At 36.8% G+C, this 24,217-nt stretch overlaps 1 protein-coding gene across 1 annotated transcript in view; it reads left to right on the top strand.

The window, feature by feature from the left end:
- Positions 1-24,217, top strand: part of PLCL2 (phospholipase C like 2) — a 109,010-nt gene that overhangs the window by 45,403 nt on the left and 39,390 nt on the right. The window contains exons 3-4 of the mRNA XM_074861441.1: positions 16,457-18,943; positions 22,384-22,587. Of these exons, the coding sequence (XP_074717542.1) occupies positions 16,457-18,943; positions 22,384-22,587 (2,691 nt within the window). The remainder of the gene's footprint in view (positions 1-16,456; positions 18,944-22,383; positions 22,588-24,217) is intronic.

The following is a 24,217-nucleotide window of genomic DNA, read 5'->3' as shown; positions in this document are numbered from 1 at the left end:
CCAATGACACAGAAAAGTTGGCCAGCAACAAGTTACTACAGATATGAATAGACAGTTCTGTTAATACTGCCAGAATGCTTTTGCTGTGTTTGGTTAAATTTGTACCTCAGAGAATTGTTCAATTTATAGCACTTTCAATTATATGACTGGTTTTAGTTCAGAATTCAAAGTGGATAATAATTCTATATTCAAATGTATAAATATGCAAAATGCAGTATTCAAATAACAATTTTGTTAACTTTTCAATTAATTTGCATCAAATTAATTCAGCAAATTATTTTCTCTTACATGTATTCTTTCTATTCTGTTTTAGTACAGAAATCTGAATCTTCTAAAGCAGCATTCCATTAATGGCATATCTGCTTCCTCAGCTTTTACGCTTCCCTTTGGCTCTTTTGTCATTTCAGACTTAAGTTCTGTTGAGTCTAACAGGGCAAGTCATGTTGTAGCATGAATTTACCATAATGTGTGGAAATCCAGGTGAAGTTGGTTGAAGATGCGCTTTTAAAATGTTTTACATAAAGTCTGTTTTTAAAGCAAAAAAGCAAGAGTTTAGAATTTTAATGTCAGTGCTTTTCATTGGTTTTTTATCTAATAATCTCTTTGGCTTTGTAAGAAGTTAGAAGATTTACTATTTCAGTTTGTGTATTGGTTAAACTATTCTGAAAGTTGTTTAATATACAAAATGTAGTACCTTCAGTTTTTTATTATAGCAGTTGAATGCTTGCCTTTATTCTCAGGTTCAAATGTAAGTATTAATACTGAAGGCTTGTCTGCTTTTGACTAGATTTATTGGTATAGGTGACATGAGGGGCAGCTCTATTTTTAGGGACTACACAGATTCTAACAGCCTGCTTCTTTTGCTGGGGTAATTTAACTACTGAGAGAAGTAAGCTTGGTAACCAAAAGACATATTTGCAGATATAACTGTGTCCATTCTAGTACTTTTCTGTTACACTGGTGTCATTTACAGCTGGGATTTTCTTTACGCTACTGTCCACTGTACAGGCAAACTTTCGGGTATAATCTAAATATACTCTCCATCACGTATTGATGATACTATCTGCATATGCTTTATGTACAAAAGTAGTTACTGTGATTTATTTTCATTTCTGAATAATAGTATTAGGAAAACAAAACATTTTTTGCACAAATATTTCTGTGTTCAAGGTGAATGTCTAAATAATTTTGAAATAATGAAATACAAACTACTGAAATACTAAAATGTGTTTGGAAAGTTTTGTTAAATCAGTAATTATAACAAAATAGAAAATAAACACAGTTGCATGTAGGAAGCTGGGAGAGTGGGGATGACTCTAATTGAACAATTCTAGTTTCTGTCTTTCTGCTACATCGAACAAGAACAAAACTTCTCCTCATGAAGTCATTTAATCACTGTGAGGTTTCATTGTGAGTGGTTATAAGGTTGAGATAAGGAAAATTAATATAGATTCTAAGTACTGTCTAAACTTTTCTTCAGCCTTTTCTTGACCACCCAAGGCATGCTATTTTTTCCCATTGGTTTGGGCAGATGGGCCTTCATGGTGAGACACTGATCTGATTTCAAAGGATATCTCTCTGTGCTGTGAGCAGAATCAGTGGAGGCCTTTGGTTTCACAGTAAGCAGACAGTAATTCAATTTGAAGTAAATAGATGAGAAGATTGTTTTGCTTCTGTGATTGGTTTTAGTTTGTAGATGTTGTTTGAGTTAATTTTTGTGCTCTACAATGTGACTTTTGGAGTATTTGTGATGTGTAAGACATTCAGAAAGCTGCATAGAGTGTATTGACATACGGTGCATGAATATTTTAATGAAAGATTGGTGATACTTCCCTAGTATGTCTTAGTGACTTAAAAAAAAGCGTCCTGTTTTCCTGGTAATTATCTTTTCCTCCACAGAACACACAGTTACGGTATTACTATATTTTTATTATTGCCCATACCAAGTGTTAAATACAGTGAGCTCTGAAAATTAAAAGTCAGAGTATTTTTACCTGCCATATTTGAGTGCATACTGAATCTGTAGCCCTGCTCCACATCTAGAAGGGTTATAAACTTTAAGATATTTGAAATTCTTGCATACTTTCTTACTACCCCAAGTGCTAGAATTCTAATCTATATTGAGATCATTAAGATCATCAACTGCTTGCTAAGATGCTGCTGTTGTAGATGGGATTGCAGAAATGGTCTTCAGTGCATTTGCTTTCAACTCTTTCATCCTTTAACTGCTTAAAACTGTGATGTCCTGTAGTGAAGCTTACTCAGCATTCCTCACAAGGTAAACTTGTAGCAAATGAACAGACCCCTTTAAAATAGTAAAAGTCTGGAGAAAACTGCTATAGCTGGTAATTTTTATTTGTTTAATTGTGATTGTTTGGTAAAGCCTACAGGTGACTTATTAGGTTTGGTTTGTTGACGTTATGAACATTTATATAAATTTCAAATCTAAAGAGCATATGCCTTGCTTATTGTTTGTTGGCTTAGGATAAACAAATACTTTATACTATTTGATTTTTGTAGTCTCATGCCCTTCTGTTACAGGCATCTTGTATTAAATATTTATAGTTCACTGTTCTTTTCTAAGTGCTTATAACTTATGAATAATTAAAGAACAGAGTTAAGGGGGAAGAAGGGCGTTGATATAGCATTCAGATTGAGAATTTACTATAATTGTTTGACAACTGTAAATTGCATACATCTGAAAATTAACAAGGAAAACATATCAGAAGCAGGAATGTGTGGTTAGCAAAGGTACTTGGGTTCGCTGTGTGATGGCTGAGCAATGGTAAGCTAATAAATATTTTTTTGTCTAATTCATAAGAATTGTCCTCCTTAAAAATAAACAGTTAATTATCACTGTTTAATTATCACTGCCATCTAAGTAATGAGGCTGAAGTAGCAACTCAGAAGAATTTGCAAGGCAATCTCTGTTTAGCAAGTAGTATGTTTTAAAAAGTTGCAACTTTTGTACTTAGTACTGAATTATGTATGTGAACTCTTCATGACATTGAAGAGTTATTATTCATAATGGTCACTCTCCTACTTGACAAAAAGTAACTTAACTCAAACCACAAAAGCAGAACAATTCAGCTTGTGAAGTTCCATCTCTTTATTTAGAGTTATCCTATGAAATTTGCTAGTCCAATTACCATTAGTCAAGAAGCAAGTGTGAAGACACCATTCATCAATCACTAGAATGAAGCAAATCAGTTGATGAATGGAAAGCTGCAGGGCAGAGGTAATGATAGTTCTTAGAATAAAAAAAAATCCTACATTTTATTCTTCTTAAGCCTGAATGTTTTACTTGTACAAAATAACCTTTAGGCAATAATTTTACTTTTGTGTTGTTTTTGGAAAACACTCAGCAACACGAAAGGGCAAAAAAGACACCAGGAAGTTTCCAAGAGAGCAGATGACATTTGGATTTAAATTTGGACAAAATATATGAATTGGCAGTACAGGTGGAAATGAACATTTTGTCACATCGGTGAAAGTAAAATTTTGTGATTTAGTCATAGCCTTGTGCTGAGAGGTTGGGTGGGTTGACATGTATGGATGAGGCATGAGGTGAAAAAGGCAGTCCTTTAAATTATGTAACATATCCATGGTCAATCTTGCTGCTCATTTTTTGTGAGCAAGAGTTGTTCAGCAGTTAAGGGAGTATCATATAGACTACTTACTGCAGTAGAGGAGAGACGACATACTTTTATGCTAAATTAGTCATTTATAACAGACACAATTATTTTCATTTGTTGTCTGCATTTGCAGCATTGAAAAATACGAATCTTGCCTGCATGGAGTAGGTGTTCTTTTCTGATTTTTAAGTATTTAAATTGTGTAATTTCAATTGTATCTTGGAGTATGTACCTGTGATGGCACCCTAAGACATGAACTCTGCAGGCGTGTTTTGTCAGGTGGTTGTCCCTCTTGTCTCCCGTAGCGCTGAGTGACATGCAGAACATATGAATGTTGATACTCATAAAATGAAACTTCATACAGTTAGTTGCAGAAGGGCTTGAGCACCCCAACTCTCACTAAAAATAACTTTAATCTTCGCATTGGAAATGTCCTTCAGCATAATATCCCTCAGGATGATCTGTTACTTGTCTTCTGCAATTCTACCATTCAAAATCATACAAAAGTGTGAAATATACTGTATGCATAAAAATACATACAATTATGTTACTTTGAATAATTAAAACTTAAGTTCTTCAGAAGTAGTTTAATTTGTTCGTGAACTGATTCTCAAAGGTAACAATTGAGAGGCTGGCATGTTAAAAGTTTCCCTATTTTGTGAACAGAGGGCTGCCACCTTTGTCTTCATGTTTCAAAACACCTTCAGTGAGTCTTGCTTTTTTTTCACCATTGTCAAATTTTTCAAAGCCTCATTTAATTTTACTTTACTTATTTAGACGTAACAGCAGTCTTTGACTTGTGATCAACACATTGTATTTGCACAGATCTGTACAGAAATTGCCTTGTGGGTTGTGAGTCAGATAGGATAGTGTCTGGGTGTGCTAGGTAGGAAAGTTGGTAAAAAAAACCCAAACCAACCAAAACAAAACCAACCTTTATGCCTGTGGGAAACTTTGGAAAATTTGCTGGGAAGGTGTTACCAACAGGGGTGGGAAGAGGTAGGGAGGCTTGAGCCAGTGCTCACACTGACCTCTTGCTGGTCCTGCTTGTTGGCTTCTCTCTCCTTCCCGATCCCGAAGAGAAGCAGTACAGGGCCAGGTGAAGCAGCTCTCTGCAGAGGAATTACAAAAATCTTAAATGCGGTTACTGTGTTATCTTTATAAGTCACCTACATGCTGTATTTTTGCTTTAAACTGTGAAGCGTGACAGCTGTGTTACAGAAGTTACTTATTTTGTCAATTCAGTCAAATTGTTGTTTATGCCTGAAATGAGAAATGGAAAGAATGCTGTGCTTCCTACCAGTGGAACTGACTTGCAGCTATGAATACTTGAAAAAAATCTGAGATTCAACTTCAGAATGATTGCTGTAGTATTCTGCATATTAAATCTTGTTGATAGGTTTAGATTAAAATGCTCATGAAAGTGTCTCTTAGCTATAACATTTGGATATTTAAAACATTACTGAAGAACTGAAAATGAAAATGCTCAGAGTTTAAATAGTTGTAGATATATGCAGAAAGAGCGTTTTGCAGGTTTTAAGGATAACGGCAAAGACTCAGAGGCTTCTTCACTCCTGAGCCATACTGAAACCTGTTGAGACAACTTGCTTGTTCGAATCCTTCAGTACCTTCATCTGCAGTATCAGCCTTGTCATTTTCAGTTATTCTTCAAGCTAAAAGCATATATAACTATTACTCCTTTTTCTGATAATTGATGGCTGAAAAAATGAATGCTTATAATAAGTATCAGTTTCTATATAGTAGTTAAAATGGTCTCTTTGTCATAGTTCAGATATAATTTCTTAGAAATTAGGAGTCTAAAATACTTTCTACTTGTTTATCTAGGGTTATTACCCTTTTCACGCCATCAAGTAATTTTTAACATCTATCAAGTAGTTTCCTCAGTTTAAGACTGAACAGTACATAGTAACTGCTGGTTTTCATAAATAGTTACTAAAGTTTATATGAATTTGGTTAAAATATTGCTTGTTTGGATCTGAAATAGACATGTTTTGCTTTTATCGAGTTTGTGAAAACTGGATACCTCTTTTGCTTCATTGGAAAAGCTACCCAGAAGTCTCAACTATAACTGACTCAATAAAATTAAAAGCTTGGACATTGATGCCAAGCATAACTCAGGCTTTGGCTCTCTCAGTGCTCACAGCAGTCTGGGTAGTTTCCTTAGATGCTTCTTATTTATTTTCTTTTGAGATTAGACTTTTCCCCTTTTCTGTGCTCATCTGTATTGTAAATTAACCCCTGAAACCAAACGCTCCTTTATTTTAATATCATACATATGCAGATATACTTACATATGAAAGAATGCCCCAGTGGTGTTTGAATGTAATTTTTGCTACCGTATTTTAATATTCAGATACAATATTATCAAGTGCTCTCATTATGTGTATTGCTTTATAAATAACTTTCTGAAAGTTACAGTGGTTGCTGCTAGAAGGCAAATGTACTTGGCAGCATGAAACTGCAGAATGGAGAAGTTTTAGTTACTACAGACTTTTTCAAAATTTAGGTCAAAATCAAACATAGTATAAGTAGTTACAACTTTATTTTCAGCAGAGTAAGCAATATCAGATTGTTTACTTTCTTCTGAAAAACATATGGAATGGATTTATGTGTGCTGAATGAATATGGTAAAATACCACTGTGATTTGATGTTTTGGTTTTAAAAATTAATTAATTGATCCTTGAGATTGGGCATACATTTTGCCATTAAAAACATGGCCCTAAGAAGAGATGGCTAAACTATTTCTGTTATGGTTAAAACTGAGGCTCAGAATTAAAACTTAAAAACACCTGTTGAAACCCAGGAAAAACAGGAGTGCTCTATGTAATCACTGTTCTGTCATTTTAGTGAAGAACATTTTCAAACTGAGGTGTCATTTCTTTTTTAGTTCTCTTTGTAAAACTTACCAGTATGACTTGCAAACACTAACAGCGAGGAATATAATACAGTTAACATTTTGAGACATGAAATGTGTTCATGCTGCTTTAGTGAGTTTTAGCATTGAAGTTAGGACATTCTCTTACCTTGCTCAGCTTGTGTCATCTTTAAGAGCTGAGTGAGAGGGAGCAAGCAGCAGCATGCCTGTGGATGTCTTGGGCATCTTGGTGGAAGAAGTGTCTGCCTTGTAGCAGAGGTTCACAGAAGCCTCCCCTGCAACATACTGTGAGAGCATCTGAATGCTTAAGAACCTAAGGAAACTTAAGACAGCAACGTAAAAAAACATATTAAAAATATGGTTTCTTTACTCGTGGTAAACTGATCAAATGACTCAATAAGCTCTTCTGAAAGAAATTTTACAAAGAAAGCCTTTGTCTAGACTTTATTTGCAAAACCATGTCCTGTTATTTCCCTGCTCATCACAGTCACAGTCTTTGAGTTAAAATCGCCTGCTTTAAAAGCAGCAAGGACAACACAGGCTACCATTTTTCTCTGCTCTTTCTAATAGGTAGTGTAGTAGTGATCTCTCTCATAACATACTCATAAATTTTCTGGTGTGCTGTTTTCTTGAAGTGAGGCAGAACAAAATGAGCCAAAGGAGCCCTGAGAACCTCAGTTCTGTTACTTTATGGTGTTAGTAGTTCTTCCTTATACCTTGCCTTTATGTTCAATATGTTTTTGAAATTGTTGAGGTACATTCTGTGAGGTGGACCAAGATGATAGATTTTGTTTTCCCCAATGACATAAAGTTCCTCCTGTCAGGTCATGTAGGATCTGATTTCAACATAACAGTTTCAACTATATTGATTTTAATTGAATTAATTTCTTGATAAAAGTGAGTGATTATGTTCTTTACTCCCCTTTTTAATCAATTCCCTATTTCTAGTGGTTATTTTCAACCAGCTCTGATACTTACCTGATCACATGGCAAATTGTTTCAGCTCACTGAAATTGCAGAAAACTAATGCAGCAAAAAAGAGATTTTTTGTTTCCTGAGGTAGTGAGGTAAATTAACTTACTGGGTGTCAGAGAGGTGCTAATGTGGGCCTAAGGAGCTGGGGTGAGGAGAAGAGAGATGCAGCTGGGACAGGAGGAGGAGGAGACAGGACAGAAAATTAATGTTTTGAATAGGGTTTGAAGAGGGAAGTGGTTTAGCTGTATCATGAATCACACAATTAGCTGATCTGAAATAATATAGATAATTTTTTTTTAATATTGAGCTAAGACTTGCCCCTGTGTCCATATTCCTTTAATAATTGAATTTCCTTAGTAAAAAAACATTTAAAAAAAAAAATTGTTACTTGTGCAGCTAACCTTCATAGTTTTCTTTTGTCGTCACTGTTATTTATAACATTGTGTAACTGGGTCTGGCTGGGGTCAACCCACCACACACTGAAAAAATAAGTTTGTCTTAAAAGATTTGTGCAAACAGCAGGTACACCATGAGTACCAGTTGGAAAAATATTTGAATGCTGAGCTCAAATATAGTGATTCATGACAAGTGGGAGGCCCTGTGTTTTCCAAATAGCTGATGTTTTGTCTCCCCCCAGATGCCTATTATTTTGTTTGAGGACTCTTTACTTTGTCTTAAATACAACTGCTTAGTGCTGTGTACCGTTAAACAGTGGCTACAGTTCAATTCTCAAACTATTGTACACGATGTGATTTATTATGTGCTGTTTCTGAAGTGTTTGGGATTCTGTCAACTGAACTGCTGATTACTTGGAGAGCTTTTTCTTATTTTGATTTTCACATGCTCTGTAAGCTTTGGACAGCTGTGTTAAAACATTACAAAGAATGTGCTTTTTTGTGAATTTGGGTCACTGTATTAGTATGAATCTCCTAGTAATGGCAACTTAAAAGGTACTGCTTAGGAAGAATGTAGATACGTGGCTGGAGGAGATGGTGAGTGGTGGCTGTCAGCAGATTCTTTTGCTGAGTTGTTGATTCCAGGAGAATTAGACTGAGAGAGGGTGCACTGAGGATGTAGACCTCCTTTGAGAACATCGTTCCTAATGGTGAAATACCTTTCTTGCCCCACTTTCTCTCTTTTTTTCTGTACGCCTTTCTCCCTTTTCCTCACTGTCTTCCAAAGAAGACTCTCATTCTGCCTTTAAGGGCATGTAACTTTTGAAGTTAATTTGTGTGAGAAAGATGAAATGTTGCTGATTTCAGTTACTTGTTATTTTCCTTCCTTTTTTCTACTAACTCTTTCACACAAAAACTGGCTTAGCTTCTTTTATAGTGCTGCGTGTTAAGTTCTGGAATGAGCTGACTGCTTTATGTAGGCAACCTATACATAATAGTAAATTATTTTTTTGTGTGTGTTTGCGGAGATAAGTGGTCCTGTTTATTATTGCTGTATCAGTTAAAGATATATTTTCAAAGAAAGCCCTAAATATTTTTGTGATGAAAATATTTATAAAGAGAAGGATAATATGATACTGCCGTTGCATTTATAGTTCATTTGCTGATCTATATCTGCATTTGTATCTCTAAAACCACAGGCGAAACCTTGGAAAAGAACAAATCACTGATATTATCGTATTTTTATTAAAATGCATGTAGAAATTGAATGTTTTAAAATACTGCCTTAAATATCTCTGTTTTTTTCCTTTGAATAGAGCTGACTATATATAGACATATCTGAATGCTGTCTTGAGTATAAAGAAAATCTATAAAATTCTGGGTTTTTGTTTTGTAGGGTTCTGAAGAAAAATGCTTAGGAATCTTAATTAAATAAACAAAGCTTCATTTTTTTTTTTTTAAACTAACCACTTCCTGAAATAGGCTTATGTTATACATCATGTTGTTAAACGAGGTGATTTTGCAATTGCTGCTGAATTGCATTTGATGAAGACAGGCAGTTTTCATACTCAAATTGGCTACGTAAGTATCACATGTGCTATAAAAGCAAGTCATCAATGACTTGCATAGTGTCAGAAGAGTAGATCACTCTGTGTTCATTGTGAAGATTATTAGACTGTCTGTTCCCATCATAAAGTAGTGACTTGTATTGCAGCTGTTGGCTACAGATGTACATTAAACTACTTCTAAAACAGCTTTTACGCTATATGACATTAAATAATAGTGTGATTTTAAAGAAATAAGATCAACGAAACTTAGGCATGTCCTGTGCTCTCACATACTCACCAGTAATTGTTCAGAGTATTGCCACAACACTGACCCTCAGATTCACAAACATGTCATTTAATTCAGAAACATGCAAAAAAAATTTTGATTTATTTAAAAGCTCTTGAGACACTGTATGAGATTGCAATCTTGTTACTACACATGTGTATGGACATTGCCACCTTTTCTAGGCTGAATGGCTCAGCATCCATCTTGTTTCTAAGCCTGTTTGGGATTAATTAAGTAGTCATTCTCGGGACTGGCTCCTGTGGACTGTGTGCCATCATTGCCACAAGGTGTGTGAGTTTCTTCACAGGTTGTCAAAGCACAAACATTTACAATCAAAAAGCCTGTGGTGAGGTGCTGGGGTTGAAAGGAGGTGTCTTGTGCTCTGTTTTTTATGTAGTTGCTTGGCTGGCAGAGCACTCACATACTCATTGAGTGATTGGGCTCTAGTCTTTCTACCTGGGGATCTTCAAACACACAGCTCCTCATGTGCTAGCTCTCAAGGCTAGGATAGAGCTACCTGCCATGCTTCTGATGAACCTCTGGTATATAAACACAAATGGAAATTTTGTATGCTTAGAGCATAAACAAGAAGCAGCAGGATCTGTCACCAGGGCAGGTGGGTATTCCTCTGAGAGGACAAAATTCAGTGTTCAGGTCCCTGCTGCATGGACTGTCCGTTTTGCATTCAGGGTCACCAAGTGAAATGTTCATGGAGTAATGAAATCAGGGACTTTCACTTCCCAGACGAGTGCTCGAGTGCTCTAAAAATATGTCATTCTGACACTTCCTCTTGTTACCATTGTCTTTTCCGTGTAAGTCCTCTGTCCCAAAAGGAGTATCTTACTGGGATAAGTGCAGATAGAGGCCTTAATCTTCAAAACACAGTTGGCATAACTACCACCTCAAAGCTGCAGGTAGCTGCTTTAGTTGTGGGGAGAGGCAAGATCGCAGGCACCCATCTCTGAAGTTTGCATTGGTGAGTGTTGTTATGGCAGTATACCAAAGTGGCTTCACACAGATAATAAACTTGAATGAACTTTAATTTGGAACCAAATCCAAACAGCCAAAACTAACGAGATGATGGGGGTAACCAAAACAACGCTCGGATAACATTATAACATTTAACAAACTTTAAGTTCAGTATACCAGTTGGGGAAGTTATTACTACACAATGACACAGAAGAATGATGACATGTAAGAATGGTGACTCCAAAGTGTGCACATACTCACCCACTGAAGGGGAGACTCACTCAATGGTACCCAGAAGATGTAATCACTCACCCAGAGGAGGCGAGGGCTCACTCAAGGATATCCGGAAGGAGTTTTCACTCACCATGGTGGGGGGGTGAGGTTACTCAATCCCAGGAAGTTTCCTTGGGCAGTGTCCCAGTCCCAAGGGGATGGCTTCTGATCACAGACCCTCTGCTCCGAGGAGCACCACTCAGAGGGGGTCTCTGGCAGGGGCCCTATTTTATAGCCTGGTCAGATCTGAACTATGGTCATCCATTGGTCATGGTCCCAGGGCTCCCCCAGTCCAAGGTGCCCCATTGGCTGGGGACCCTGCCTGTTGGCCAGGGGCCCCACCTCCCTCTTCCCACTACTGGGGATATGGTGGTAGTGGTGGTGAGGAGCGTGCTGGTCCACGGTGTGCCACCAGAGGTGCAAAACTAAGGGCACAAAAGAGCTGGCAGCTGCCACGTTAAAAGCCCTATCCCCTGTTGGGTGTGGGGGGTGCTCCTGCCACAAGTGTAAGGACCGTTCTGTGTTGACTGATGGAAGGACTGTCCTGTACAGTGCTCCAGTTGCAGCCCCTCGGTTCCCACCTTGGGGAGTGGCAGGCCCCTGCCTTGGGGTGTAAGTTTCTTCCCAAAGTGTTCCAGATTCCACTGTACCAAACAGTACCTAAACTTCTTGGTAACTCTGGGATTGAATGTTGAACTACTGCTTTCCCCATGGTGTCTTCTGAGGCGTGGTTCTTTTGGCCATTTACGGGTTGTAATGTTCACTCTCTGCATACTTTCCCTCTGTAGATGTTTACAAGCCTTGCACTATTCATTGTTTCCTCTATCATCCTGATCTATTACGTTATCAAATCTCTGTTTGAACTCTGCCACTGTGCCTATTGGTACCTGTGGTTATTGGAACTGCTTTTTAAGTAATTTTGTCATAAAGTTGCATATATTAAAAGCTTTGCTGTTCAGGAATGATGTGTGTGTGTCTCAGTGTTCAATTCAAGATTCTTGGTTGTCTCCACAATTCTGTTTTGTAGATAGTGCTGTCTTAGCCACACAGCCATTTCTTTGTCAGTACCTTGAGAGGAATAAAAAAAAAAGTTGTCATCAAGATACTCTTCCCTGTTTGCTCTCCTAAGCTGTTTTCTCCAGCTGTCTCTGTCTCTTAATTGCCATAGATATCAGCTGGGATTATTTCTGTCTTTTAAACTGCTACTTTGCTTTCTGTTGCTACAAACTCCTGGATAAGTGAAACTCTTTGTGATATCACTTGTAGTGAATATTAGCAGAGTTTTGCAACAATTTTATCTGTGGTCTGGTCTGTTTCTCAGAACTTCTTGCAGGTGACCTTGGATGTGACACACATGGGTTTAGGAAATGTGTTGATGAGGTGGGCATTCTGGTTTCAGTGGTAAAGGCTTGTGAAGAACAGGTGGTCTTCAGGGGAAGCCCTGAGTTGTGATGACAATACCTACTATAATCTGAAGATTGCCATGGTCTTCATTGTGTGAGAGATCCTAGAATGGCTCTGAAAGTTGTTTCAGCACAAAAATTGCAGCTCCTGCCGTGGACAGAGTAATGCATCTGCACTGTAGAGCCAGTCTCACTTAAGCATCTTTAACAGCATCAAGAACACTGTAAGTCTCATGAATGCCAAGAAGTCACTCCTGTGTTTGTTCAGATACATACAGTTTTCTGATGTGTCACTCTTTGGTTCAGGACAGAATTAAGGCCATGAGAGACCTAATCCAGTTCATGAATGCTATCCCACTTGCAGGGTGAAATCGTCCACATCGTATAGCAGAATATATCTGCCTCCTTCTCTGAGGCTCACAAACCTGTTTCATGCAGTTTGAGCATACTCTATGCAATTACATTCTCTGCTTATGAGTGAGAGTTTCTTTTCTGTTTCTTTCAGACAGGTGGATAATTCTGGCCAGTGTCTTTGAGAAAATATCTTTTAAGTTCTTCTGTGTATGCATATTGATGGGGACCGCCATGTCTCTGTCAGGATGGGGACTTGCACAGGCAATCTGGTAGCTCAGGATCTCTGGAGAAGCAAAAATTTACAGAGGGTGCTCTGGAGCTCAGAGCTGTGTGAAACTCACAAGAATATTTTAAAATTTGTCTTGGTGGTCATCACATTCAGGCAGTGATGTCTACCACCAGCAGGCTTTATAAGAATAAGCCAAGTGCTATGATTGCTTTACCCTGCAGAAATGCAGAATACTGTTGAACTGGCTTCAAATTATCTGGCAGGCAAGCAAAGTATCTTGCAGGTGGTAGATTGAATTATTTCTCCGCATGTGTAAACTCCAATTCAGTCTTTAGGTAACTAGAGTTGGGAATGGGGTTGCCTTGAGATGGACCTATTTACATCAGACAGCATCAAGAAATGGCAGATTTTTTAATTCCCTTGCTAATCAGTGTCTTGCATCAGACACAATCTTGACTGTAGAGAAGAGAGCTTCCTTCTGTTTGGTAAATAGGGATCGTGGTCAGGCAAAGTAATACTTTCCAGGCCTCAATGATTCTGGTGTCAGAAAGTTATCTCTCAGCTGTCAGCTGTCTCTCACTGAAGAGTTCAAGAAATACATTCCCCTCCTAGATCTGTGACTGAGAAATCTGGAGCATTAAGGGGTTTCAGCATGCTTCTTTTCAAGCCCTAAAATACTGGACAGGAATGTCATTGCTCATTTCTGTGGGGCTGTGTCACATCCCGCTCAGATGAGGGAGACAAGTGACTCAGATTTGCAAATCCCCAGTGGAGCAGACAGCAAGTCTCCAAGTCCAAACATTTATTATCTACCCACAATGTACTAATTGAACACACGATAATTGGCTAAGTATTTAGCAAGTTGTGGCAAGCAATACAATATGCCTTGCATTTCTTAATGGAAAAAGGAAAGGAGGGAGATAGAGGGAATGGGGAAATACAGATCACCGGTCTGGGTTTCTGCACTGATCCCGCCGACGAGAGTTCCAGGAGGCACAGGGGGCATCCATCTTTTTCACTTGCATCCGTCTTCTTCACTTCACTGCGCTCTCCAGGCCCCGCCCCCCCCCCCCCCCCCCCCCTTTCTTACCCCCCCTTGATTTATACACACTTTCCTTGGGTCCATCCCCTAGGTCAACCCATATACCTACGTATCCCATGTACGGGGAGGGGTAAGGTGTTTCATGGGATGATGTAATTAGCATGATCATGTTAGCCTTCGTTAGCATATTGAGGGGTGTTAACTTTAATATGAATTTCGTGGATAATGAAGCAAAGTTCATTGACCAGACAGATGGCCCTTGAAATTTGGCCAGGTGCACCAGAGCAGAGCCGTTCTGTCTCCACAGGGCTCCGTCCTCCAGCTGCATCTTGTGTTACTCGGGCAGCCTTATCAGCTTCGACCTCCACACTATGCACCCTGTGACTCATAGTTTTGTCTTGCGAGTGTTTGAGGCATTTCTTCGATCAGCCTCAACTTTTGCTTTCTCAGGCTGTTTTTCTTAGTTTCTTGCAGGCCTGGTTTCTTGTCTCTCACAGGCTGTACCTTGCCACTTTTTTAGGTTAGAAGATGTAGATAGGTAGCCAGACAAGAAGCTAGGCTTAAAATAGAACAAAAGTAGTTGTAAACAAAAATCACATTTATAATATTTTTTAAAATGAAGGAAATTTGCTTTTGTTTGAAAGCAATCCTTATGCCCAAACTACATGTAATGAGATTCCAATAGTCAACGCAGTGTGATATCCATTGCAGGTGTTAGATCTGGAGTTAGAAATAAAACAGTCCTCAGTAGGGTTATTCACTTTTACTGGTCTCTTGAGAACTTGTGTAAAGCAAATTCTGCTGTCATTAAAGGTGCAAGAATCGTATGGTTGAATAATTTTCTCAAACACAGAACAGCAAATACTAAGTCTGCCTACTTTACTAGTAATTGTTTTCAATGAAAGCCTTTTTGGATGCTTACAAATTAAATTACAAAAGCAGAATTCTGCATTTTTAATTTAATGAAATTAAACATACAGCACACATGCCCTGAACTGGAAATGCATTCTGTAATGGATGGTTTTTATTTGAACATCTGTTCAGTGTAGCAATCGTTAAAACTTTTCTTTCCCTCTTCTTTCTGCCATATAAGCAATGCTGATTTGCACTGGAACATACTTCAGATGGAAAACTCTTAGAGGAAAAATCAACATTCTTTTTTTATAAAGCTGGAAAAGTAATTTTTTGAGCTGTGCTAGAATATAAGAACACTTCTCAACAGGGTATCTAACATAAAAAGATTATTTCATGGAAGTATTATTTCAGACTAAAAGTTAATCAAGACTCATGGCGCTTTTATAAAACAAAACACAGCATTTTTTGAATCTCAGAAAATGCAGATAATGAAAGCACACAGGTTTCTTGAATTCAGTTCTTTGTTGTGAAATTGATTGTACTTAAGTCATCTGTTAGTGATTTCACTTTAATACAAACAGCAAACAGGCAGGTAAATGACATTTTTTCTCGCTTTTTTTTTTTTTTAATGTCTCACATATCCGGTTTCTACCCAAGCTTTTTCTAGAAAACTGAGACCTCTGGGTTATTTCATTGTTTTAAGAACAAAGGTGAATCACTTTTGCTTCCCTTCCTGACCAGCTCTTGCATTTTTCATTCAAGTTCCTTCTAACAATGTGCAGCTTTTTTGGTGCGAGTTAAACTTTAGTCCTCTTGGACAGTTCCCTCTTGAGTCACTGTCATATTTCCTGAAACTCAGAACTTGCAGTGAATTGTATCTGCTCCAGTCCAGTCGTTTGTGTTTCAGTGTAGCTTCTTAAGACTAGTGTGGATGTTTTCCTAGTATATGGGTGGGATGCACGTGTCAGTGCTCTGGGCAGTCTGTGGGAGGAACGTGGATGGGTGCAGTAGAGAAGGGAGCTGTGCCCAGTAAGTGCTGTTAACGTCTTGTATGCTTAGATTAGGACCATGTCCTATGGATTTTGTGTAGTTAGTTGTGTATTAATATTTCTCTGGTGTTCACAAGGATCCTGTCAGCATGATATTAAAGCATTATATTCTGTACTGAAAAAGTTCAGCAAGTATCTGTAGGGCTGTATAAGGACTCAGAGGAAACCTTACTTCCTACTGCCTTGGCTGTAGAACCCATTATCTCTGTAAGTAGGTTATTACTGATGAAATAAAATGCATTTATACGGCATTATTATTTCATTAGCATTCAAAACTTGCTTTGTTTAATTTTGTGTTCATACAAAATAGAAAGGAAAAAAAAACCCCTGGAAGATTACTTATATAGACAAGAACAAATACTAAGCTATTATTAGTGTTTTCATTTGTCATGATTCCAGTAAGAATTTCCATCATACTGGTCATTGCACAGATGTTAGACCTTTTTGAACTACTGTATGAACTTTCAGCTTTAAGTTGAAACCTATTTCAATGTTGAGCAAAATCATACTAATGCATGTTTTCTTTTTCCCCCTCCTTCTTTACCAGGATGGTACAAAACAAAAACGAGAACGGAAAAAGACTGTGTCGTTTAGCAGTATGCCAACTGAGAAAAAGATCAGCAGTGCAAGTGACTGTATAAATGCGATGGTTGAAGGCTCTGAGCTCAAAAAGATTCGATCCAACTCCAGGGTGTATCATCGGTATTTTCTTTTAGATGCAGATATGCAGTCTCTACGCTGGGAACCTTCGAAAAAGGATTCTGAAAAAGCAAAGATTGATATTAAATCAATCAAAGAAGTAAGAACAGGAAAAAATACAGATATTTTTCGCAGCAATGGAATATATGACCAGATATCAGAAGACTGTGCATTTTCAATTATATATGGAGAAAACTATGAGTCACTAGATCTTGTTGCTAACTCAGCAGACATTGCAAATATTTGGGTTACTGGCTTAAGATACCTGATTTCTTACGGAAAACATACTCTAGATATGATAGAAAGTACTCAAGATAATATGCGGACTTCATGGCTTTCACAAATGTTTAGTGAATCAGATGTAGATAATTTGGGACATATACCCTTGTGTAATGCTGTACAGTTTATAAAAGACTTAAATCCTGGTCTAAAAACTAATAAAATTGAACTAAAATTCAAGGAGTTACATAGATCCAAGGAAAAAACTGGTACAGAAGTAACAAAAGAAGAGTTTATTGAAGTTTTTCATGAGCTTTGTACCAGACCTGAAATCTATTTCCTGTTGGTTCAGTTTTCAAGCAATAAAGAATTCCTAGATACCAAGGACCTCATGATGTTTTTAGAAGCAGAACAGGGTATGGCACATGTCACAGAAGAAATAAGCCTTGAAATTATTCAGAAATACGAGCCAGCCAAAGAGGGCCAGGAAAAGGGTTGTCTTTCTATAGATGGATTTACGAATTACCTTACTTCACCAGACTGCCACATATTTGATCCAGAACATAAAAAAGTTTGTCAAGATATGAAACAACCTTTATCTCATTATTTTATAAATTCATCTCATAATACATACTTGATAGAGGATCAGTTTCGAGGCCCTTCTGACATCACAGGTTACATTCGTGCTCTTAAAATGGGTTGTCGAAGTGTTGAACTGGATGTATGGGATGGTCCAGATAATGAGCCTGTGATTTATACAGGGCATACAATGACATCACAGATTGTCTTCCGTAGTGTGATTGACATTATTAACAAGTACGCATTTTTTGCTTCAGAATACCCCCTTATTTTGTGTTTAGAAAATCATTGTTCTATTAAGCAGCAGAAAGTGATGGTACAACACATGAAGAAAATTTTGGGGGACAAACTACATACGCAGTCTCCAAACATTGAAGAGTCTTATCTTCCATCACCGGAATCGCTTAAAGGGAAAATACTAATTAAAGCAAAGAAGCTTTCCTCTAATTGTTCTGGACTAGAGGGAGATGTTACAGATGAAGATGAAGGAGCAGAAATGTCACAGAGAGTGGGGAAAGAGGGGATAGAACAGCAAAACTCAATGATGGGGAAACGATTTCAGCTCTGCAAAGAACTCTCTGAGTTGGTAAGCATATGTAAATCAGTTCAGTTCAAAGAGTTTCAAGTTTCATTTCAGCTCCAGAAGTACTGGGAAGTGTGCTCGTTTAATGAAGTGCTTGCTAGCAAATACGCCAATGAAAACCCAGGAGACTTTGTAAATTATAACAAACGTTTTCTTGCGAGAGTTTTCCCTAGTCCTATGAGGATTGACTCTAGTAATATGAATCCCCAGGACTTTTGGAAATGTGGTTGTCAGATAGTAGCAATGAACTTTCAAACACCTGGCTTAATGATGGATCTTAACATTGGTTGGTTTCGACAAAATGGAAACTGTGGCTATGTCCTTCGTCCTGCTATCATGAGAGAAGAAGTATCCTTCTTTAGCGCGAATACGAAAGACACTGTGCCTGGAGTTTCGCCTCAGCTGCTTCATATTAAAATCATTAGTGGGCAAAACTTTCCTAAACCCAAAGGATCAGGTGCCAAAGGTGATGTTGTGGATCCTTATGTCTATGTTGAAATACATGGAATCCCTGCTGACTGTGCAGAGCAAAGGACGAAAACTATGCATCAGAATGGGGATAATCCAATTTTTGATGAAAGCTTTGAATTTCAAATAAATTTACCAGAACTAGCTATGGTGCGTTTTGTAGTACTGGATGATGATTACATTGGGGATGAGTTTATCGGGCAATACACTATTCCCTTTGAGTGTCTACAGACTGGTTATAGGCACGTTCCTCTGCAGTCTTTAACTGGTGAAATTTTAGCACATGCTTCCTTGTTTGTGCATGTGGCCATTACTAATCGAAGGGGTGGTGGGAAACCTCATAAGCGGGGCCTCTCTGTGAGGAAGGGCAAGAAATCAAGGGAATATGCTTCTATGAGAACATTATGGATTAAAACAGTAGATGAAGTGTTCAAGAATGCTCTCCAACCCATTCGGGATGCCACGGATTTGAGAGAAAATATGCAGGTACAGTTTTTACAATGAATTTATCAGTTCTTATTTGTATTTTTGTATTATGATGTATATGGAATATATTTTTAAGAGTCTTGCTGCATTTTGTAAGTTACATGATTTGAGTCCAGTGCTGAACAGCTTTAAAAATGGATTATGTCAGAGCAGTCTTTGAGGTGATATTGTCTACTGAGGTAACCTTGGATGCATATGCATATTTTGTTGAATGTGGACTGTAAATATGATGCCAGTGTTAGAACTTAAGCCTGTTGACTCATCCTACATCTTTGAAGGAATGTTAAATATACGCTAGAGGAAAGTATGGCAATATTTTAGTTTCAGAAAATTAAGGTAAATAGAAACACAGGAGGAAGATACAACTGATCGGAAAAGGAGACTTTACTGCTTATTAGAAAACTTCCTGTATGTGAAAGTATGTTTAGCATAGTTTCACTGAGGTTTTGTTTTTTCCTCATTCCCAGATAGAAGGCACTACTTTCAGAAAGACCATTTGCTTTTCATGATTCTTCCTAGCAGCAATATGTTAGAAATACATGGAATTAGCGCTAAGGTATTAGAAGGCATCCCCTAGAAGAAATTACCTTACCTTAAAGGTCGCGTGTGGTAAACACATTGAATTTCAGGAAAAGTACAGGCTGAGGTGCTTGTTTTTGTGGAAGCCAAGAGATCCCGCTTCAAAAATGCATTGTTTGGAGATTCCAATAAAGATTCCAGGTAAATAAACCGTTACAGACATAGATTAAAGTGAGTTGTAAAGTCATGTTTTATTTAATAAAGCTTTTAACTATCTATAAACTTCTGATGGAATACTAGCAGTGATCAGTAAAGTTAAACATAGTTTCAAATTAAGTGACCTATTAAATCCTCTTATGTAATGTTGAGGGGAAACTGATTAAAGGAAATGTCTGAGACTTGATTCTGGATTTTAAAGGCACATCAGTGTAGCTAAATTTTCTTTGTGAATAATCTTATATTGAAGAGATTTTAATAGTAATACAGTATTAAAAGAATTTTTTTTTTAAGATGAAAGAAGAAATTAGTACAGCATTATGAAGCTCTCCCATTGCACTTGGTATACAAAATTGCTATACTAAAAGACTATTAAAAAAATACGGGGATGTTGTTTTGACTCGTGTTTCGCATTATGGGCTACATGTAAAGTGAACTGTACCTGTAGTTAAACCCAAGGGCTAGAATTCTGTCATATAAAGGATTCTGTATTTTAAGATACCTTTCAAGGAAGAACTGAACCTAAAATTTGAGGAAACAGTGAAAACGTACAGTTTTTTGTAGATACTTTAAACTCCTTTACTGTGCGTGCTGCAGTATTTTCCAGAACTGATATAATTGAAAACAGGCTCTACAGTGTGGTTTCTTTGAACATGAGATATTAAAAGGTATTTTATATATTCTCTCAAAGTTGTGCTATCAACTAAATTAATCATTATCATCTCTCAAAATGCTATCAAGAAGATATTTTAGGTACATGAGGGAATATTAGTTTTGTATAGCTTTACTGACAGATTATATAATGTGGACAATTTAAACTCTGCGTAACTAAGGTTTTACGGCTAATAAGAGTAAACAAACCACTCAAAGTAAATATCAATTTGTGTCAGGGAATGGGAGTTTTGTTTAATTTCTATATTACTGAAATTTTGTGTTATAAATGGTTATGATTTTTATGATACAGAAATAATGTCCACACAAGCCAGATTATAAAGAGCAAAGTTTTATTGTTTAAAATGTAAGATAGAAGAAGAGAAAAAAAAAAAGCATGCAGCAGTGAGTTTAATGGTTTCTGTAAATCTGTATACAAATAACTAGCCTTTTTTCTTCCTTGTTAGGTACTTCATTACTGTGAGAAAAGCTGATGTCATAAATTGTTACATATTAATCACTGATAAAAGAATAACATGAGTGATTAAACTTGATGTGATGTTGCATGTTTAAATTGCTTGACAGTATGAGGGATGGTCTCTGGATATAGTGTTGGAAGTCCAAAGGCAAGAGTTATAGCCATAGTTCTGTCTTGCTTGCCATTAGTTAATATATATGTTCCCTGGGTCCTCGTTAACCTCTCTGCAGAATTGTTCTTCATAATGGCTTCCCATGATGTTTATCTCAAACAAAATCTGTTTGAATGGACTTCCCAGGGTCTGTCTTTTCAGCTATGTAATTGTTGTGTCACTAAGGTGTAGTACAGTTACAAAAGTAGTTTGTTTCCTGGACATTACTAGATGCTACTAAATATTTACTTAAAGTATGCTGTAAGTGACTGTAGTAGATGTAATTTAGTATTCACATACTTTTGCGTGAATATGCTATATATACACATATTTTGAAGTCTGGGTATTTTGGGTATTTTGTCCCATAAAGGGACAGCAAAATATGTCATGTTTGATTCTTGTTTGCATTAAGTTTGGCATTATGTCTCTCTAAGAAGTTTGTCCACAAATGAGTCTTACTGTGCCAACAAAATGGAAAGTGGTTTTGATTAAAATGAAAATCTGTGTCAGATACCCTGCTTGGATAAGACATGAGAGAAAGGAGCACTGAGCACATTTGTAACTTAAATATACCATGTTTTTTTGTTTTTGTTTCCTACAGGAACACAAACTCCAGACCTGCCATAGATCACCAGCTCCCACTTGGTACAAAAATCCTAAATTCATTACAGTGCTGAGAATATTCCCACCATGGAATTTCAGTGGCTACTTGGAGTCACACTGTATTTCTAATACTGGAAATTTTCTTCAAGTTTAAATGTATGGTTTTATATTCTACCATTTTGGATATAAAATACAGCTATAATAAATTTTAGGGAAAGGTACAAAATTGGTATTTATCTTAAGTACCTTAAAAATTCACTTAAGTGTGATTCTGTGATAGGAATGACATCAATAGTGGAGTGCTGGGTTTGTGAATCACACCAAATGGGAGCCAGCAGATCCACAGCACGTCTGGACTGTAGTTCAGGTATGTTTAAAGTTACAAATGGGCTGAATTCCTCCTTCCGCTTTACTTCGCTTATTTGGGACATTCAGCACCTAATATTTTGTTTCTCTTGGTGGCATTTTAAAAATTACTTCGAAATGCTTGTAGATTTTTTCAAAATACATAACCAGTATGTTCTAGAATTCATTTATTGTATGGTTAATTTTGGTAGTGATGAGAAACCAGATATACTTGTCCTAAATAGATTTTTTTTTTTTTCCTGTGGCAAGTATTGAATTATGTTTGAATTTTTAACATTTTTGGTAAAATATATGTTTAATACTGGTTGATTTGGAAAACTGCCAGTTCTTCAGGGAAAATCTGTGGTAATTCCACATTGTAGCTCATCTATAACAGTGAATTATTTTATCCTGAAAGAATGAGACATTAAAATTCATATTTAACTGTAAAGGAAACTCTTTTTTTCCTTTTTGCAGAATGCAGTAGTTTCATTCAAAGAATTATGTGGCCTCTCTCCTGTAGCAAATCTTATGCAGTGCATTTTGGCAGTGTCTATGCGCTTGGTTGGGCCTGATAATACACCCTTGGTAGTAGTGAATCTCAATGATCAGTATCCGACTATGGAGCTCCAAGGGATTGTTCCAGAGGTCTTGAAAAAGATTGTAACGGCATATGATATGGTGAGTAGTCCTTTGTGGTTATTTTATATGCTATTTGAAAGACTTTCTTTTTATAATATACAGTACCATGCCTGTTTTGAAAGGTCATTTTAACCTGTGACTTCCTATTTCATGCTTCATTACATGTACTTGAAAGTTATTCCCATGAATGTACAGCAACTGATAGTGTTTTCATACTGAGTAAAACATAGATTAATATACTGCATGCAAATACATAAGTGTTTGTACACTTGAGAAGGCAAAGTGATTATAATCAAGAGGATTTAACATGAAGAGGATGTATTAATTTATCTGTTTTGCAGTAACTTGAAACTTTTTGCATATCTATAAACCTCTTACATTAATTTGCTACTTTACGTTTTCCAGTTTGTGGGCCTTTTGGCTTTGACTCAACACAGAATAGAAAAATGTCAGGAACTGCTTTTAGGAATTGTAGTTTTATAAGCACCTTGAAGTGGTAAATTCTATACATGCTTTTCCTTTTCCTTTGCTATATCTTTCTTACAGATCTCATTTGATTAGGCATTTTTACATCTATAAGCAGCTATAATGTTAACTTCAGCCCTTATACTTCAGTAAATATGTAAATTGTGTCTTTAGAGACTGGAAATTAAACATTTTGCAAGAAGGAAGCGAGAACTAATATACTGAGAAATACTGATTTACAGCCACCTTTGAGATGTCCTCCTTACTTTCACTGAAGTAATCTGGCACAGAGTAATTGAGCTTTTATTTATTAATGATTTCTTTAATTTGATATATCATCTGACAGTAAGTAAACTTTTCTAGGATAATTTTACATTAATTTTGTGCACTAAAATGAGAAATCTCACCTTGCAGGATCAAGTCACTGTTTTAAAACAGTTCTTGCTATTTAAAGAAAGAAAATGAAGGAAAAGAAACCAGTAGCCCAGTTTCATATATATCTTTTAAACTGCTTTCTAAAGAAAAAGTAGCTTTAGAATAATGCTATACCAAAGTCCAAAAATCACTCATTGGTAATTAACAATTTAGGTAGAGTTTATGTAGTTCAGTGATGATGTAGGTACAACAGAATTTGATTGGAATGGTAGCACAGTTACAAGGAGATAGTGGTATATGTCCTCTTAGTGGCAGCTTATAGGATATCACTATAATTAGGATGCAAACAAGCTTGATTGTTAGGATTACACCTGTAACACTTATGTAATGAAGTTCTGTCTTGTTGATGGAGATGTCTTTACCTGCAGTTTGTTCTGATATGGTGATGCTGCTTGTTAGTTATTAAGCTATTCCAGATACTTAAAATCTTTTTGTAAGTCTGGACTAAATTTTTTCTTTGAACATCACTTAGATAGAGGTGACTCATGACTCCAGAAATCTTTACAATCCAAGTTTGGTTTGCTCTTTGTCTCACCCATACATTTTTTTCCCCGCATCTTGTAGTCTACACATGATTTGAATGTTTGTGTACTTTAGAAATCTATACTTTACTTTCACATGTAAGAATAATAGAACATTTATTAAGTGGCATGTTCAAAGCATTTTTCTATCTCCTCTTCCCTAAAGGATAAAGACTGAATTTCAAGCAAAGACAGAGTATGGTAGTGCTTCTAGCTCTAAATTATATTGAAGATAAGCAAAAATCAAG

This window comes from Strix uralensis, chromosome 1 (genome assembly GCF_047716275.1).
Source record: "Strix uralensis isolate ZFMK-TIS-50842 chromosome 1, bStrUra1, whole genome shotgun sequence".
NCBI lineage: Eukaryota > Metazoa > Chordata > Aves > Strigiformes > Strigidae > Strix > Strix uralensis.
This window is presented reverse-complemented; position numbering and strand designations above follow the sequence as displayed.